General features: G+C 37.2%; 1 protein-coding gene across 5 annotated transcripts in view; it reads left to right on the top strand.

The window, feature by feature from the left end:
• The first annotated feature begins 1,473 nt into the window (after positions 1 to 1,473).
• Positions 1,474 to 18,880, top strand: part of LOC135221051 (transgelin-3-like) — a 156,172-nt gene continuing 138,765 nt past the window's right edge. For 2 of the 5 annotated variants that reach the window (XM_064258792.1, XM_064258788.1), the window contains exon 1: positions 1,474 to 1,647. In XM_064258792.1, coding sequence (XP_064114862.1) covers positions 1,597 to 1,647 — 51 coding nt within the window. In that variant the 5' untranslated portion in view covers positions 1,474 to 1,596. The remainder of the gene's footprint in view (positions 1,648 to 18,880) is intronic. The other 3 variants (XM_064258789.1, XM_064258790.1, XM_064258791.1) reach the window with 2 other exon arrangements.

Raw genomic sequence — 18,880 nt, 5'->3', positions numbered from 1 at the left:
CCCCTGTAGGCTTGTTCCATATGAAGAGGTTTCATCTTACGAATAATAATAATAATAGTAATTATAATAATAATAACTATTATTATTTTTATTTATAATATAAGTAAAAGAATACAATAATTCTGCCGAACATGGCTATATTTCTCCGTGGAGTTTTCACTTTCTCCCCTTCATCATGAAGTGTGGCGTCGATGAGTTTCGGATTATCTCAAATATCCTCCAATCATGTAGGTTATTTTGATACGAGAAATGTTGTATTTATTTATATATGCAATCGTCAACATGAGTAAGATACCATTTTTGGTCAATCAATAAATTTCCAAAACTCTCAGATGTGCTATATATACATTTCTATACAGCTGTACTCGCATTCATCATGAATCTCATATTGCGTACAGTTGCAGTTGCAAACTGACGTAAAAACATGATCCCAGTACATTACTCATTCGTTTATTTTTCAAGAAACCAACATGTTCTTGAAGCCCAAGTAAGATTTGGCTTTACAACTCTTGCTTTCATTACAAAAGATGTGATTCTGTCCTTGTGTAGGAACATATTTCAAGCGCTGCTCACTCTATTTTCCCACCCCATAAAAATCATGTAGCAAGGGTAAATATCCATAAAGTCCTTTGATAGGAAAGGAAAACGTTGTTTATAAACTACATATTTCAGCGTTCACTTCTTGCTATCAGTCACGTTATTTTCTAGAGTAAAAAGCTAATGTGAGGGTACATTGTTTTCTTCTTTTTGTAACTGTTGCCTTTCGTAATCCATCAGGTCCGGCAACAATAAAAAGGACACCTGACCGATAAAGTACAAAGGAGTCACAGTAACCCCTGTGAGGGATTTACTCTCCTTACCTTTTAAAGTCCTGTCACTGATTTCTCCGGGAATTTCCGTCCTCTGTCCAATTTAACTTCCCACAAAGCATTTTGTTATGAGGAGGAGCTCCTTTCTGATCGATGGCAACGTCAATTGTCCCTCCATTGCCTTTATTTTAAGAAATGTTTCGGCAGTTGGTGAACTGCAGGAAATTATGTCATGCAAACATCTCGGCAAACTTTGAGGCCCTTTCTCTCTCTTTCTGTTTCACTCCTCGACGTCATAGTGACATCACCAGACTTCATCTAGACGAGATCTCATTGGTGGACTCCTGTGACTCACTTCATCCGTTTAATCTGATTGGTTGTCGGGTCAGGGAGCTCGAGTACCCGTGTGGATCTTACGAAGGGTCTTATGTTCTTACCTCCAATACAGTCTTCTTTGGACCTAACACGCCGAACTCTGATGACAGAAACTCGCTCGAGAGTTATGCCAATTAATGGGTAGTGATTGTTACTGGATAATAAAGGGAGATGAGAGAGAACAGCTGGCATCATCCGGCCTTGCCATATTAGGAAAGCTTGTCCTGTGAAAGTGAGTAGGGAGGGAAGGGGGCGGGGGGCTGGACTCACTCCTCACACTGAGGTAGGTGGGAGTTACCATCAACACTCGTCAGTTGTGTCTCATTCTGTGAACACGTACGTTCGCGAAGCTCTCTCGTGGGCTCTCCACTCCCTTGGGATAAATTCGGGTTTCATAAATAACTAATCCAAAATGGCTTACCACGGTCCCTCCTACGGTCTCAGCAGGGAATGCCAGATGAAGGTAAGGTCTAACAACCTGAAAACTCTTTCTTTAGAGAGTTAGATAAATGGCCGTTGGTATCGCCGTGAGATGTTCACTTCCCCTCCCCCTATCGAGCTTCTACTATCTGGTTCATACGTACACGGGCTTCTATTTCTACTGCCTCTCTTCGAAGGGTCTGACTGACTGTCTGTCTGTCTGAGACACCTGTTGAATAGTCTCTTACCTAAAATCCATGACAGATCTCATGACATTTGTTGCCAGACTTCCCACCTTTGGAGATATACAGCAACGTAATCTCCCAAAACCTCTGTCTGTTAAAGTTTTATGACGCTGAACATCCCAGTCTACTCTACAACCTTGAAATAACTTGTTTTAACCGATACTCTTTACGGTGGTTGTCAGTTACACAGTTCAAACTACCAGTTCTGAATTTAGACGCGTTCCTTTAGGGTTAAGTTGTATAGAGTAATCGTCAAATACACGCTTGACAAAATGTCTTTTGAATACAAGTGGTTAAAGGGAGAGGATGTTAGGAACGTATTTCATTTTAACCTAAAAAGGTCTAAGATCCTGTAGACGTCGAATAGCCTAGGCCTAACCAAAGCTGTAAGGTTAGGATTTTGCGTGAAATGCAATCTTTCGACAGGGACACTGTAGGATATACAAATTTAATCAGTGTCAAAGTGAAATCCCTTTGCTTGTACAGTTGCAGTCATGTAAGGTTCACAACAATTTACAGTACTATTAGGAACACAAAGAGTTTTTATTCTGACTTTTATAAACAGATAAATTTGTATGTTTAACAAGTTACAGCTTCACAAAAGTTACTCAGTTCTGTTTCGAGGGTACTGGCGAATTGCAGAGAAACCACTCGATGCATTATTACCGAAACGAGCACACGCCCTATTGTAGTATTAACATCCCGTGCACTGAAGGACTGTTCTTGAACAAGCAGGCTATTTAGATGTCAGGTTATGATTAATGCTTGTGCTGTCATGCACACAGCAGTGGTGAAGACTAGAGGTTACTTTTTATAATTTTTGCTGTGCATCCGGCACGTTCAGTTGAAAGCAAAATATTGAAATTTGAATGAATTCTAAGTTAGATCTGTTAAGCAATTGCATAAGGCAGCTAGCGGATTCAGAGGGGATTTTAAGAGAAGTTATATAAATCGGAATGCTAACGCCGATGTATATTGGACTGTGAGCAACCTCTCAACTGCACTCGTTCGGATCCGGCAGTTGATGTCTTTGGCTTAGGATTAAGTCATTGAGTTTACGTTTCAGGGGAAATATCGCTGCAATGCTGTATTATTGTGTCTTATCTTTAACTTTAAACGTTAGAAGTAAGAGTTCAGTTCAGTGAATGATAAGTATTGTAATTCGTTGCTCGTATATAAAATAAAACCACTTCGAACGATAAGTCTAGTGCTCTGCAAGCAAATTTGGCCAGAGGGGTGCTTGGTGCATACTTAAGAAGTCGAGACGGCTCATCCAGTGCTTGGGTTTACTGGCCATTAATAAAAGGAGTAGTTTTATAATATAGATGTCAAATATTGAAGTAGCTGGATTCATTTTACTGTATTCTGGTCATGATTACCTGGCAAGCCTTTCTTAATAATCACGAAATCCTTTCGTTTTCAAAGGTCCTTAATTTTTTTTCAGTTATTCTGAAGGCGATACATTTTTATAATGATGAGGTAAATATATCGACAAAAGAGCAGACTGCGTTTTAAGTCGAAAAGTTTGCCCCATGACAGACAAGTACAGGGAAAACAGCGCTTTGGGAGAGGTCAAAGTTCATCCTGTGTTCAAAAGAGATGGGACTGGGTGGAACAGAGGTTCTTTTAACTTGCCTGTTCATCTTGTTCTGTATAGCTTGGCATATTTTCATTTTCGTCAGAACTGACAAATGCACGGTATGCTGCTGGTGTTTTAGTCGAATCGTTTTCCAGCAAGTGCTAATGAATCTTCCGACGCAACAATGATGATCTGCGCAGTATTAGGCTAGTACCAACAATGACAATGTCTGTTCAGACTTTGAGATACGAAAATATTTAGACTGTTTTGATGTTAAAAAGCGATGTCCGGAAAGTGACTGAGTATTCGTATCGGATTTAGATACAAATCAAACGCCGTGTTGTAGACAGGGAATTTGGGTGTATGCAAGATAATGATCTATCCAAATGAAAGTGTCAGTTGACCTATAACACGATTTATGAAATGTTTTGCGAATGAGACGAAAATGTTATTTAATGTAATTCTTTAGGATCACTGATATTTCTAAGTGACTTGAGTTTTTAGTTTTATAGTTTTCTTTTAAGTCCTACTGTATGAGAAAAGAAAAGAAATAAAAAAAGCAAATTGTGTTGCGGTGAAGAGTCTAGGTGGCATTCACATAAGACCATTAATAGCTAGTAGGCTAATGGTCTAGAACTTTCGTTTGTGTACTCGGGCAGGGCGTCAGCGATAGTTCACAGGAAATGCCTCAGGTTTGTTTGATGGCCAGCTGTACTACATTTTTTATATTCGAGATTATTAAAATTAACCTTTGTCCCTTTATCTGGTCTTTTCCTTTTTTCATTCGTTCTGTTTGTATAGATTCTCTCTCTCTCTCTCTCTCTCTCTCACTCTCTCTCTCTCTCTCTATATATATATATATATATATATATATATATATATATATATATATATATATATATATATATATATATTATATATATATATATATAGCACAGCTGCTGTTTCTCGTATTTCGTAATTTGTGTTCATGGCCGCAATAAACTTATAATCTTCTCTTTTGGAAATTAATAGCTGCCACTAATTAACCAGTAACACACACACACACACACACACACACACACACGTTCAATAAATTCTTGGATATTCCCAGATGAACGCAGATGCGAATCTAACTGGTCCTTTTTCAAAGTCGAATATGCAGCCGTCCCTTGTAGTAACCAGTACACGTAAAGGTAGAATCGTAGGAGGGGTCTCGACCAGGTAATTCAGTATCCCCTTAAGGGATGCCAATACTATAGGTGTGTCCTTGAATACTGAATTGTGGGTGTAGTGAATGGGGTTGATCAGTCTTACGAAAAGAGAAAAATTATTTCCCCGGGAATTTCAATATCTGTTACGGAATCATGCAAATTCTGTATACATAAGAACGAAAAATGTTTTTATAATAGTTAAGTGGCAGCATGAACTTAACAAAGACGCGAACAAATACAATGCAAATATTTGCGACATCAACAGAAACCTGAGGTTCTCTCATACAAAAATCATCGCCGTAAGTTAACGTTCGCTTACGAAGACACGTTCCCGTTTTCTTGTCCTTTTAGGCGAAGCCGTTGTGTGTGCAATGACGCGTTTGCCTCCTCTCATCTCCATTGTCCGACTGCTGGATTCTCAAGGAGAGATGAAGCAACAAAGAAATGCCTTTGACAGCCACGGAGACGCACAGAAGCCTCCAGCCCCGGAATGCGAAAAATGTCAAGGTCGATTCTCATAAGAAATCCAGTTGTATCGACTGTCCAGCTCGAGTGGAGTGATGTCTTGCTTGTCTCTGCTTTATTAGTGAAAGCACTCATTTGGTTCTGGTAATGAAAGCGAAATATTTTTTGTCGTTTCCAGTCGTTGTTCACTTATCTTTACATAACACACTCTCTCTCTCTCACTGCCATATATATATATATATATATTATATATATATATATATATTATATAAGAATATATATAATATATATATATATATATAACTATATATATATATATATATATATAGATATATATATGGTATATACTATATTATCTATTATAATATATACTAATATAATAATATGAGTATCTATATATATATAATATATATATAATATTACTATATATATATATATGATATATATAATTATACTAGAATATATGATAATATAATAATATTACTATTAATATATAATATAGTATATATATATATAATAATAATTTCATATACGAGTATTATATATATTTATATAATACTCGTGTGTGAAATTGTGTAGAGAGAGAGAGAGAGAGAGAGAGAGAGAGAGAGAGAGAGAGAGAGAGAGAGAGAGAGTTGATTGGTGTAATGTTGCATGTCGAAACAGGATGTTTTTATTTTCTCCTGCTAAATGGTTTCTGGTTAAGTGCCGTGTTGTTCTTCCACCTTTTGTTTGACTGTGTGAGGCTGTGCTAATGACGTGTGATTGCTTCACTCCTCCGCAGAGCCTTCTCGCAAAATAATAATGGCTTCGTGAATTTGAAATTGACGCAACGATGTTAATCAGACTGGATAACGACTTTTAAAAGTTGCGAATTGGGTCAGGTCTCTCTCTCTCTCTCTCTCTCTCTCTCTCTCTCTCTCTCTCTCTCTCTCTCTCTTTCTGTGTGTGTGTGTTGTGTTTCTTTGATATTGTAGGTACTAGAGTGTTCTGCGTTGTTGTCATGATGTTAATCGGTCGTGTAATTAAAGCCTCTCTCTCTCTCTCTCTCTCTCTCTCTCTCTCTCTCTCTCTCTCTCTCTCCTTGTTATTGTAAGTACTGGGGTGTTCTATTTTGTTGTCATTATGTTAATCGGTCGTGTAATGAAAGTTATGAAATTTTTTAGAGTTTTAAAATGGTTTTATTTGAATTTCGGTAAGGTTTACTTGTTGTTAGACTCGTAATTATGTAGATTTTTTCTCCCGGGCCACTAAGCTGTCATGTGCTTCTTTGACCTTTTCGTTTCCTTGCATTTTTTTTACTGGCTTGTTTTTTTATGCGTGCGGGCTGGTGGAAGAGCAAACATTCGTGCTAGTAAAAACAACAAAAGCAACTATGCCAGCACTGTTTTTTTATTTATTCATTTTTTTTATTTTACTGAAGAAGAGAGACGAACAAAGTTATGCGAAGTCCTTTTTAATTTCAACAGTAATTTGGCCTACAGTTCGGAAGGTTCGGTTGATAAACGACCAGGGAAAACTTGCTCGTGGAAACAGTTGAACAAAGAGAGAGAGAGAGAGAGAGAGAGGAGAGGGAGGGAGGACGAGAGAGAGAAGAGTAGAGAGCAGAGAAGGGGGGAGGGGTTGGTACTACAATCTACGCGAATCTGTCCTTTGCAAAAGAGAATTCCCCGGGTCGATGGCGTGAGAGGAGTTCAGTTCCCGGATGGCGTGTGGTCACGACCGATACCACAAGAATTTTAGAAGTTTTCGAGGGAAAATCATCTCGGACGTCTCTAGACTGAACTTCAGTGTTCTCCTGACTCCTCATTACCGTTAGTGCTCTAATTAGGGATCTGGGCTGCGCATGCGTGTGTGTGTGCGTGTGCGTGAGCAGGCTTAGTATGTAGGCTAGGCTGACATTGATTCACTTTGTTGGATCTGTACTGAAATTCAGTTGTATGGCTTTAATTGTCTTATTGAAAAATCAGAATCGTAGACGTAAAGTTTGGAAATGATAAACTGTAAAGAAACAACAGAAATATGATGTGTTTTAATGCTCTAAAGTTGTGCTTTGTCTTAGACTCAAGATTGACGTCGGAGTTGGTTATTTTCGAATTATTTTGCTGTCATGGGCAAAAGGTGTTGCAGACAGTATAGTAAAAACTGTTTTCTGGTACACTTTATCCACAGCGATTCTGGGGATTGGAGGAACGAGAAGGAATGTCATTGTTTTTGGCGCTTCTTGAAAATCTTACGTGATACGAGAGGGCACTGCTTCGAGTCAGCCTCGTAATGAGTTTTGGGGGAGTGGCTTCGCCTTAGTGGAAAATGCCATTCCTGTCTAGTGGGAAAATATTCACAGATTTTATCTTTCTGTCTGATGAAAGTTATCGTACATTAGGAGGAAAATTGTAGCTGCATTAACCTAAATTGTCATGATTTTCCGTGGTGGTGTAACTGAACAAATCTGGCAGTTGGGGCTCTTTACATATGTACGGGTTGTATAAACCAGCTAACTGTAACGGTTTATACTTTTACAGCGCTAATGGTTTTAGTGTCGAGTCCTAAATTGCTTTTCCATGAAATATTGTTGGTGTTGCCTTTGACGTAGACCCCCCAACCCCTCCCCCCTACCTCCTGACTTTTTTTCTCTCTCTATCTCGTTGTTAAGATGTCGTTAAGTAGGGCTTCGTTCCACTTTTATGGGTGCATTGAGGCGCTATTCTTTTTGTGATTTTTTAAAAAATAGATCACCGAAATGCCGCGGTGGGTCCAAATAAATATCACTATTGCAATCAGTGTGGGAGGAAGATGATTGTTCAGTTTATCAATATATCGACATTAGTGGATAAGATCATGATATCGTATGTTCGTGCTTTTAGTGTGTGGGTGTGTGTGTGTGTGATGAGAGAGAGAGAGATAGAAGCTAATGTAGGATTGTCGATTCGATTCGATTGAATAGATTCACTGGACCTTCGTTGCTTTTTGCCACGTTCCACACACACACACACACAGAATGTTGAAACGATGAAATGCAAGATAGTGCAATAATGCATTTGTGTGCGTCATTGGATGACGAAAACTGCTGCCATAAGCAGTAAAGCTGCTGCGTTCTGCATAAACGGGGTCATAAATTCTTAAGTGTGTTCATTGTCATTCATAGTTCTCAGGTTTTATTCTGATCGATCGAAAATACATTTTTAGATTTATTTTACAGAAATCATCAGCGATTAGGGATTTAAGAAAGAGAAGAAATTTGATTATGCAGTAAAAAGCTTACGCAAGTCAAGTTATAATGCCTTGGGAAACGGGAGCAGTCAAGGCAACACGATATATACACTTTTTCTTGTCAGCTGGAGAAGTGGTTTAGTCTAGACTCTCTCTCTCTCTCTCTCTCTCTCTCTCTCTCTCTCTCTCTCTCTCTCTCTCTCTCTCTCATAGTGTGCCATTTTCTCAGTATAATTTTCTTTGTCCTTCTTTGCATGATTTGCATACATCGGTCTAGTTGTTTTTCTCTTCTCGTGTTTATCTGCTTTCAGTCGACTCACTGTGTGCTTGCATTTATCTCTCTCTCTCTCTCTCTCTCGTGTCTTCGGTTAAAGTGATCTAGTTTGCTGGTCTTGGTAACACAACTAGTCTCGTTCTTTCTGTGAGAGAGAGAGAGACTTTTATTTATTATTATTATTTTTTGGCTGATGTCTTCTGGCGCTAGAATCTCTCAGCTCTTCAGCGAAGGATGCTGTAATTCTTCTTCTTGTCTTTCTTCATATCGATCCCGTCTTTCACAAACCTAGACGAGCTTACAATTCTTCTCGTTGTAATCCGTCGAATTTATTGCACTCTTTCTACATGTTCTTTTTCGTTATTGATCCCGCCCTTGGCAAACTTCGACGATTGTCAGTTTTCTTCTTCTTCTTCAGTTTGATCGCTTGAAACTGTGGCAACCAGTCACCGTACCTGGACATTTTTCCAGGAATCCGTTTCGCACTGAACGCGGCTGGTGGTGGTCGCCAGCCAGCCAACCAGCTCTCTGGGTGTTGGGTGGGCCTGTAAATTTTGGAGCCTTTCTGGGCGTGAGTAATGTTGTCGTGGGTGATGGCAGTAACATTAGTTGTTGTGGGGTTGGGGGGGATGGTGGTGGGTGGATTACCACACTCCCTCCGCCCCTTTTCTCACGCAAACATGCCAGACTCGTCAGCGAAATACATACTTTGCTACATGGACAGCCATTTTTTGTTTGTTTGCGCATTTTTCCTGGTATTTGCGTTTTCGCTAATATCGGATGTGTTTTTGTAAATGTCTGTTTTTGTTTTCCTAATATGTACTTTAATGTATGAGGTTTCTTTTGTGAAGGTTCATATATATATATAATATTTTTTTTTTTATATATAATAATATAATATATAATATATCTTATATATATATACTATACTGAAGGGTATGTAAGGCTGTTTAAATGTTCAAAAGTTATACACAACTCTGTTCTTTAATCCACGGTTCTGTATTCATTATGAGGGCGTTTAGTTTTGCATGTGGTGTTTGCAAACTCCACCCGTATACGCGTTTAAGGCTACTTATTATGTGGCCCGGAATAATTGTTTGGAAACCCCTATTGTTCTTTCTTGGGCTTCGTCTCTGTCATTTTGTATTCGTGTATGTAAAGGTATTTTGTACCCTTATGGGAGGGAACTGACGGTTGTGAAACCGAAGTTAGTTAAATATTTCAGGGTAGATTAGTGTTTTTATATGAAGGAAAATCATGAATTTAGAATTAATGTAAGTATCGTAGGTGGTCATGGTACTTTTACATATATACTATATATATATGTGGTATACTATACATTTATATATATGTATATAGTATATGTACTATATTATATATATAATAATTATATATATATAATATCTATATATATCTAACTATATATATATGTGGGGGGTGGTGTGTGTGGGTTTGTGGTGTGTGTGTGTGTGGTGTTGTGTGGTGTGTGGTGGCAATTTCTAACTATATAAACTACGTATAAGTGTTGATATATACCTAATATATTGTATATGTGTGTGTGTGTGTGTGTGGTTGTTGTGGTTGTGTGGTGTGGGCAATATACCATATCTAAACGTATGTATATTATATATATATATATATAGTATATATATATATATTACATACATACCTACTCATACAATACATTACATACCAATACTACATACATACATACATCACATCCATACATACATACATACATAACATTAATACATACATACATACATAAAAGTACCGTAACGACCTACGTTACCTACATTAATTCTATTTTCAGAATTTTCCTTCATATAAAATCACTAATTCACCCAGAAATACTTAACTAACTCCGGTTTCACAACTGTCAGGTCCCTGCCATAAGGGTACGTGTGTATCAAAATTGGAATTTCAGATTTAGGACGAAAACTACTAATATCACGAATGTGCCTGAGCCCGGCCCCCCTCCCCCCCTTCTCCTATTCGACGTGGGACTGTCTGCTCTATAGTTCGTCTCTACTGTGCCATTTCCTGTCACCATTCGTAGCTGTTATCAACACTGGATGTGTCTCTGTCGGTTGAGAGAGAGAGAGAGAGAGAGAGAGAGAGAGAGAGAGCGAGATAGAGAGAGAGAGAGAGAGAGAGAGAGAGAAAACGAGCATTGCACCTGTTTATCCAATCTACTTGTTTCGTTTTGCTTCGTCGTTGAATATGTTATTAACCTCCGGATTTTTTTTTGTTGGAAAAAACTTTCTATCACGAGAGTTTATGCAATGTTCTAAGGGGTCCACAATAATAAGAATGTCAAAAGTTCTTGTATAATTTATAAACACTAATTAAAAGCTTTCGAACTCTTCCCTGGGTTCACCTTCAGTCCCCCCAAAAAAGTGAACCCAGGGAAGGGTTCGAAATCTTTTTCATAAATTATGCACGAACTTTTGACATTTTTATTATTGTGGACCCATTAGAACAAACCCCCTGATTGTTACGGAGACAATATCGAGAGAGAATTTTCTGCTTCTTTATTTGTGGTCAAGTGTTCAGATGTTAATGATTATGATTATATATTCAATGAACCCTCTTCATATGGAACAAGCCCCCGGGGGCAATTGACTTAAAATTCAGGCTTCCAAAGACTGTGGTGTTTATTAGGAAGAAGTAAGACGAGGTAAAGGGAAATACAGAAAGAAGAGCCCCACTTAGAAAAAATAAACAGATAAAAGAGATTATTGTTATTTTGTTTTTCAGATTTTTCGTCGGTCTAAAAGACAGGAAAAAGGAGATATAATTAAAATTACATTTGAAGGAGATATGCAGGCCTATATTCGACAAATTAACGTGTTCTATATAATTAGGTAAACTAGTTGAAAAAAAAAAAAAAATCAGAATTGAAGCCAAGGACCATGGCACTTGAAAGTGCTGATTCAGCCAATATTAATCTGGCGAACTTGAACGGGGTATGATTGCTGGATACTGTTTTCGTGTTCTTGAGGTATCTTGTCACGAAGTATAGTAAATGAAATGGGCTAAAAGATTGCATTGCCCATTCTGATTGCAGACTTCCTAAAGACATTGCATATATTTCTGAAAGCATGTGATTGATATAGTCTCGGTCAGAATAATTTTAATATATAACTAAGTTTTCCCAGACCACTGAACTGATTAACAGCTTCTCGCAGGGCTGGCCTGAAGGATCAGATTTTGAACCAGTTGGTTACCTACAGCTTATTGTGGGATCCGAACCACATTATATCGAGAAATGAATTTTATATTTTTTACGTGGCTAGGAACCTACAGCTTATTGTGGGATCCGAACCACATTCAATCGAGAAATGAATTTCTAATCGCCAGAAATAAATTCCTCTTGATTCCACGTTGGCAGAGTGGGGAATCGAACCCCAGTCAGGATAGCTGTTGCTTCACTCTGCATCAGAAGAGCGGTTATTTGCAACAAAAGTGCCATCATTATGTGGTTATTGTGAGGTCTTATTTTTACGGCCATGAAGCGCGCCGTTATTAAATACAGAAAACAGTAAAGGTCCCCGAAGCATTCTTCTGGAACGCTGGACACGATAGGTCAAGGATCTCCAAATATACAAGAGTTCGTCAGTTTAAAAAGAAAAAATGCCCAAAAATTAAGTGCAAAACCTCGAACTGATGTGTAAGTGTAGTAATATTATATGTAATATATATATGTATAGATATATATATATATATATATATATATATATATATATATATATATATATAATATATATATATATATATGTACACATACACATATAAGTATATATAGAGTCGACCGGGGAAGATTTTTGACAAAAGAAAGAGGGGTAAAAACTTTTACAATGCATAACTCAGTTCCATATGATTATTTTGCAACATGTGACTCACAGCAGATAGGTCTCGCATTGGGGAATCATTGTGTTGTGATACAAATTTCTGTTATTGTTAGTTCATATGTTGTACAGTTTCTTTTGCATCTCATAAAATACGGGGTAAAAAATTTTCCATTTTCTTCAGAGAACTAAGGGTGCCCCTTTTCCCCCGAAACTGAAAGTTGGAAGTTGGGGTAATAATTTTGCTTGTAAAGGGTAGGTGGGTCCTCATATTGAGTAAGAAGCCCCACCTCCTCCTCCTCTTGGGGTTATGGGGGGGCAAAGAAATTCCCCACCTCATTGGGGCAAAACATTTACAGCAAAATTTTTACCCAGTCGGCAAATTTTTTACCCCAAAATTCGGGGAAAAATTTTGCATCACTGACAGTTGTGATGTATTAATAGTCTTGCTGAAATGCGTAGCCTTGTGGCCGAGTACATCGAGGAAAATGGTGTTCTTAACCAGTTTAAAGACAATTACCCAGGAACTAAATGGGCCCGTGGATTCATGAAACGCCATAAGCTTCGACTGAAAAAGGGTACATCCATGCAGGTGGACAGAAAGGAAAGGACAAGTGATCCTTTCATCATTAACAGTTTTTATGATGTAATTGAGAAAGAGGTACAGGACCTACATCTACAGGACAAACCTGGCCACATCTACAATCTAGACGAGACGTTGTTTCCTCTTCATTCATCAAAGACACACACACTTGGGGTTATTGGACAGCAAACAATAAGAGTGACTGCCAGCAGTGGAAGACAAAATATAACTGTACTGGCAGCCATCTGTGCTGATGGCTCTGCTCTGCCTCCCTACATTGTGTTTAAAGGAAAACGGCTGATGCAGCAGTGGATTGGGGATTCAGGAACAATTCCAAATCAAACAATTTATTGTGTAAGTGACAATGGGTGGATGACTGCCAAAGTATTCCATGAATTCTTTGTCAAATTTGTTGAATTGACAAAGGAAAAAAGGCCAATTCTTCTGATTCTTGATGGTCATGTGAGTCACACAACTCTTGAAACTGTGAAGCTGGCAAGAGATGAGCAGATCAGTATTGTTCTCTTGCCTCCTCACTGCACTGATGTGCTACAGCCATTAGACAAAGTGTGTTTTGCACCTCCGAAGAACTATTATGACCAGGCACTCACATCATATGAGCATACATCACGAGAACCAGTCTCTAAACAGAAGTTTGTTCAACTCCTCACTTCTGTGTGGGGCAAAGGTTTGTCTGGGGAGACCGTACGCAAAAGCTTCTCTTCTACTGGAGTCTCTCCAGTTGATAGACACAAATTTGATGTATCAAGGCTCAGCAAGTCAAAGGTGGAAGCATACAATCGGTGGATCCTTGCTGGTAGACCTGAGACTGAGGAAGGCATTCCTATTGTACCGCCTACTCAAGAAGAGGACACAGGGAATGCCATCATGCTTGGTACTTCAAAGCCAAAAAATAGTACAACGCTCGGGAAAACCAGTACACCTTTGCCCCCTGTAACAGATCCCTCCCCTTGTTCATCTGGAAAGCCTGGTTACACAGTTCCATCTGATAGTATTCCAAAAGTGTGTCAGCATAGTCAGCCGTCATGCTGCCTGTTCATTCACAATCTTCAAGAACTTGCAGAGGCAATTGGCAAGGCTGTACATACCAAGAAGTCCATGGAACAAATCATATCTGACCGACAACGTCCCCATCAGGCCAAGAAACCTGGTGCTCGCAGAGTGTTAAGGAAAGGAGCCACAGTTCTAACACACGAGGAAGTCATAAGCAGCATTGAGGAAAGAGAGAAGTCACAGAAGGAAAAAGAAACTAAGAAAAAGCAGAGGGCAGAGAACTAGAGAAACAGAGAACTAATGAAGAAGCCACAGCTCAGAAAAGTGGAAGGAAGAATGCTGCTGATGATGATTCATCAAGTATATCAAGTGGAAGCTATTGTTCAAAAGACTCTCGTGGTTCATCTCTGGATGTGAGCTTCGACAGGATCCCGTCAGAGAGTGGCGATGAACATGTAGATGAGACTACTGGAGAGGCTGAGTTACAAAGATCAAAATCCACTGAAGACAGATGTAGCAATATCAGTGCAAATTGATGATGAATCTATAAATAAATATTTTGCTGTGGTTTATCCTGAACCAAAGAAGCAACATTACTGGGGAAAAGTAAAAAAAAGTTTTCAGTGAAGATGACGAAGCGCTTGTGAATAAAGTTGAAATGGTGTTCCTACGCCGCAAGACTCTCTCCATTCCAGAAAATGTAACATGGCATTGGCCACCAGTGGAGGATAAACACATCATAGACACTGATTACATCTTCATGGGGCCATGTTCTCCTCACTTGTTAAAGAATGGTTCCTACAAATTTGATGATGTAAAGGTAAACGACCTCTTGAAAAAACTGTAGCAGCACAGCACTAGAGGTTATGAATGAATATGGTTACGGATATATGATTGCTGAATGACTATGGATATATGATTGCTGAATAATTGAGGAATTTTCTTTTAATAAAAAGTTTTCGTTTCTCGTATTTATGCTTTCGTTTCATACAAATGGTCTAAGTCCGGTGAGGAAAAATTTTTCCCCTTAATGGTAAAATTTCTTCCCCATAGGATGGGGTATAAATTTTTACACTTTGGGGCAATAATTTTGCGTGAAAATTTTTTACCCAGTGTGCGCAAATTTTTTACCCCAAACCTCGGGTAAAAAATTTTCCCTATTTTCTCTATATATTTCTTTTGTGTTTCGCTGAAGACCTATGGTCATGTTATCATGGAGTGTAGAAGATGTCTAAGTATTACACTGAGGTATTCAAATCTGTCCTAATAAAATAATTAACACAGGAGATCTCTCTTTTCATTTTGGCAAATTTCTTACCCCGGTCGACTATATATATATATATATATATATATATATATATATATATATATATATATATATATATATATATATATATATATATATATATAAAGTGAGCAGGACAGTGAGAAGACTGGAAATCATATCTTTGATTTACACCAACGTCTCGGGAATCCCTTCACATCTTCAGCCCTCTCTCTCTCTCTCTCTCTCTCTCTCTCTCTCTCTCTCTATATATATATATATATATATATATATATATATATATATATTATATATATATATATATATATATATATATGTATATATATATGTATATATATATATACTATATATATATATATACTATATATATATATATATATATATATATATATATATATATATATATATTTATATATATATAAATATGAACTTAAGAGCTCCATGGATCTTGAAGACTGGGCCAGGAACAATAGCAGTTCGCATACATTTCGCATACATTTGCACTCTTGTCTGGTTTAATTCTTGACTTAGATGACATCAGTCAAATCTAAATGGGCATCAGAAGATAACTTGATAATTTCTTATAGTCATACTGGCTCGCAGGAAGCCATGCCTAGATTTCATGATGGACTTCCCGGAAACCTTACGAAACAAAGGTTGAATGAATGTTGGCCTATAGTTATTATTATTACAGGCTGTTTACACTCGCGGCTGTTTGGAACCGGAACAAGTTATGTCATGCCTACGTGCATTTTTTGCAATGGAATACTGTGGAAAGGATTGTACTGAATGAGATTATATTTGACTATGCAGAAAAGCCAATGAATTTAGAAAACATTAAGTAAGAAGTGGTTTAATGGTGAGAGCTTACGTGAAGGAAAAAATGGATTGGAGACTACTTGGCTTCGTAGGTCACGTGATTTGCCGGTATCGTTGGCAAGGTAATGAAGGAAGGAAGAATAGTTATGCTCTAAATAAGGAAACGGCAATGGACGCTTTAACTAGATCTTCTCAAGGCGATTCAGAGGTAATTTACGAAGTTTCAGATATTTTAATGACTGTGTCTCGATAAATGTGCGCAGTGTGAATTTGACTGTCGTTTTTAATTTTGTCAGAAATATTCACAGGTGTCCACAGACCTTGAGACTAAAGAGGAATGATCCATAGTATTTTTGCCTCTGAGTTTTTAAGTTTTCTGAAATGAAAACTATTGTTCCGGTTTTGTCTGTCCGTCTTTCCGCACTTTCTGTCCGCCCTCAGATATTAACAGCTACTGAGGCTATAGGGCTGCGAATTGGTATGTTGGTCATCCAACCTCCAATCATCAAACATACCAAATTGCAGCCCTCTAGCCTCAGTGGTTTTTATTTTATTTAAAATAAAGTTTCATGGGCCGCGACTCGTACAGCGTTATACCGAGGTTTGGTGGCCTTGATTGATTATACGATGTACAGAAAACTCAATTTCTTCGGCGCATTTTTCACTAGTTCTTTGCAGAGCACTTGCATAAATATGTATTTATTTATTTATTTTTGCTGTGAATACATGAATACGTTGTCTGTGCGTTGCTCATTTGAATATGAAGTACAACATACATTTTCATACAAGACATTTGAGGCTGTGTATTTGTTATATATATATATATTATATATATATATATATATATATATAGATATATATCTATATATATATATATATATATATATATATATTGTGTGTTTGCTTGCGTGCATGCGTGTGTATGTATGCATGTTAGTTTCGAATAATGTATTGTATGTATATATATAATTTTTCTACAATTCCCTGTATGTATATTTGTTTGTAGTTGAGGAAACCCACAGAAAGGATTTGACTCCCTAATTGAATTATAGGGGTTGGGGTTGTTGTGGGGGGTGGGGGCGGGGGGGGGGGGGTGCAATGCGGGCGGCCTTAAGCCTTCTCGGAAAACGGACCTAACTGTTCGCGGAAGTGTGTAATCTGGAAGAGGGTATATTGCGTAAAGTGTATGTACACACACACACACACACACACACACACACACACACACACATATATATTATATATATATATATATATATATATATATAATAATGAAGATAAAAGGCCCATAAAACACGACTTTAACGTTGCAACCATATATTTCGAGCACTTCATTCTGTGCTTCTGATCACTGGTAAAGTATGGGCATAGGATGTCTTACAAGAGTTTATATTATAAAATATATGGTTGCAACGTTAAAATAGTGTTTAATGGGCCTTTTATCTTCATAATATACTGTTGTATTACAGTAAAAAGACATATGTATATTATATTATATATATATATATATATATATATATAATATATAATATATATATATATATATATCATATATATGGAATATTAGACGGTTCCTTCAAAAGGTGGTGACCATAGAGAAACCCTAAAGATTCGAATTGTATTCAAGCCATTTCCATCTTTACATGTATATATATGTATTATACAATTTGCTGAGTTATTCAGTTATGATATACTATATAGTACATAAGATTGTTAAACCTCGATTTCAAGCTTATCTTGTCGTAGTTGACGTATATTATTCATATAATTATATACCAGTAATACTGAATGTGTTTAACGGGTTTATAGTGCTTTGGTACATAGTGGCCATTTAGAGTAAACAGACTTTTGTAAAGAAAAATCCCATTATTGCACTTCACAAATATTAGTTTTACTATAACATATACCTGTCTTTTTTCATAATAAATCCTTAAGCCAGCTCAACTCCTCAGTTTCATTTCAACTCTGAACACCGATTCGTTTTCGTCCTGTTGATTAACTTTCAAAGCAAATACACTACACTCAAGTGTGTATGTGTGTGTGTGTGTGTGCCTGACACCTGTGCGGAATCCAGCAATTCGTTTTCACACCTGTGCTGCACATATGCAACTCTTACTACCGTTTGGGAGACCTTCGTTGGAATTCTACGAGATCTGTGAATTACTTATGTGGCCTTATGCCAGTGCTGTTTCGTTCTCCTATGAACTGCTTGCATAAAAACACGTATGGAAGTCATTGTTTATGCTTATGGTAAATTTCTGTTTTTTATTTATTTATTTTTTTCTACTGTTCTCGTTTTTAATTCATTCACATTGTGTTACTCAAGGCGCGTTTTTTTTACATGAGAGAGAGAGAGAGAGAGAGGAGAGAGAGAGAGAGAGAGAGAGAGAGAGAGAGAGAGAGAGAGAGAGGTAAATTCTCTTCTTTTTAAATGCAAGATTTGGAAACCGGTGAAAGGAATATTTAATTTATCATTTACTATATACATACATTATATATATATATATATATATATATATATATATATATATATATATATATATATATATATAGTACGTATATATGTGTGTGTGTGTATATGACTATATATCAATATATCCATATATATATATGTATGTATATTATATATATATATATATATATATATATATAATATATATATGTATGTATAAAGTATATATATTTAATGAACGTGTTAATTTTCACAGAGAGAGAGAGAGAGAGAGAGAGAGAGAGAGAGAGAGAGAGAGAGAGGGTG

The sequence above is a fragment of the Macrobrachium nipponense genome, chromosome 2 (assembly GCF_015104395.2).
Source record: "Macrobrachium nipponense isolate FS-2020 chromosome 2, ASM1510439v2, whole genome shotgun sequence".
NCBI classification, from domain to species: Eukaryota; Metazoa; Arthropoda; class Malacostraca; order Decapoda; family Palaemonidae; genus Macrobrachium; species Macrobrachium nipponense.
Note: the sequence above shows the minus strand (reverse complement) of the source record. Positions and strands in the feature narration are given on the sequence as shown.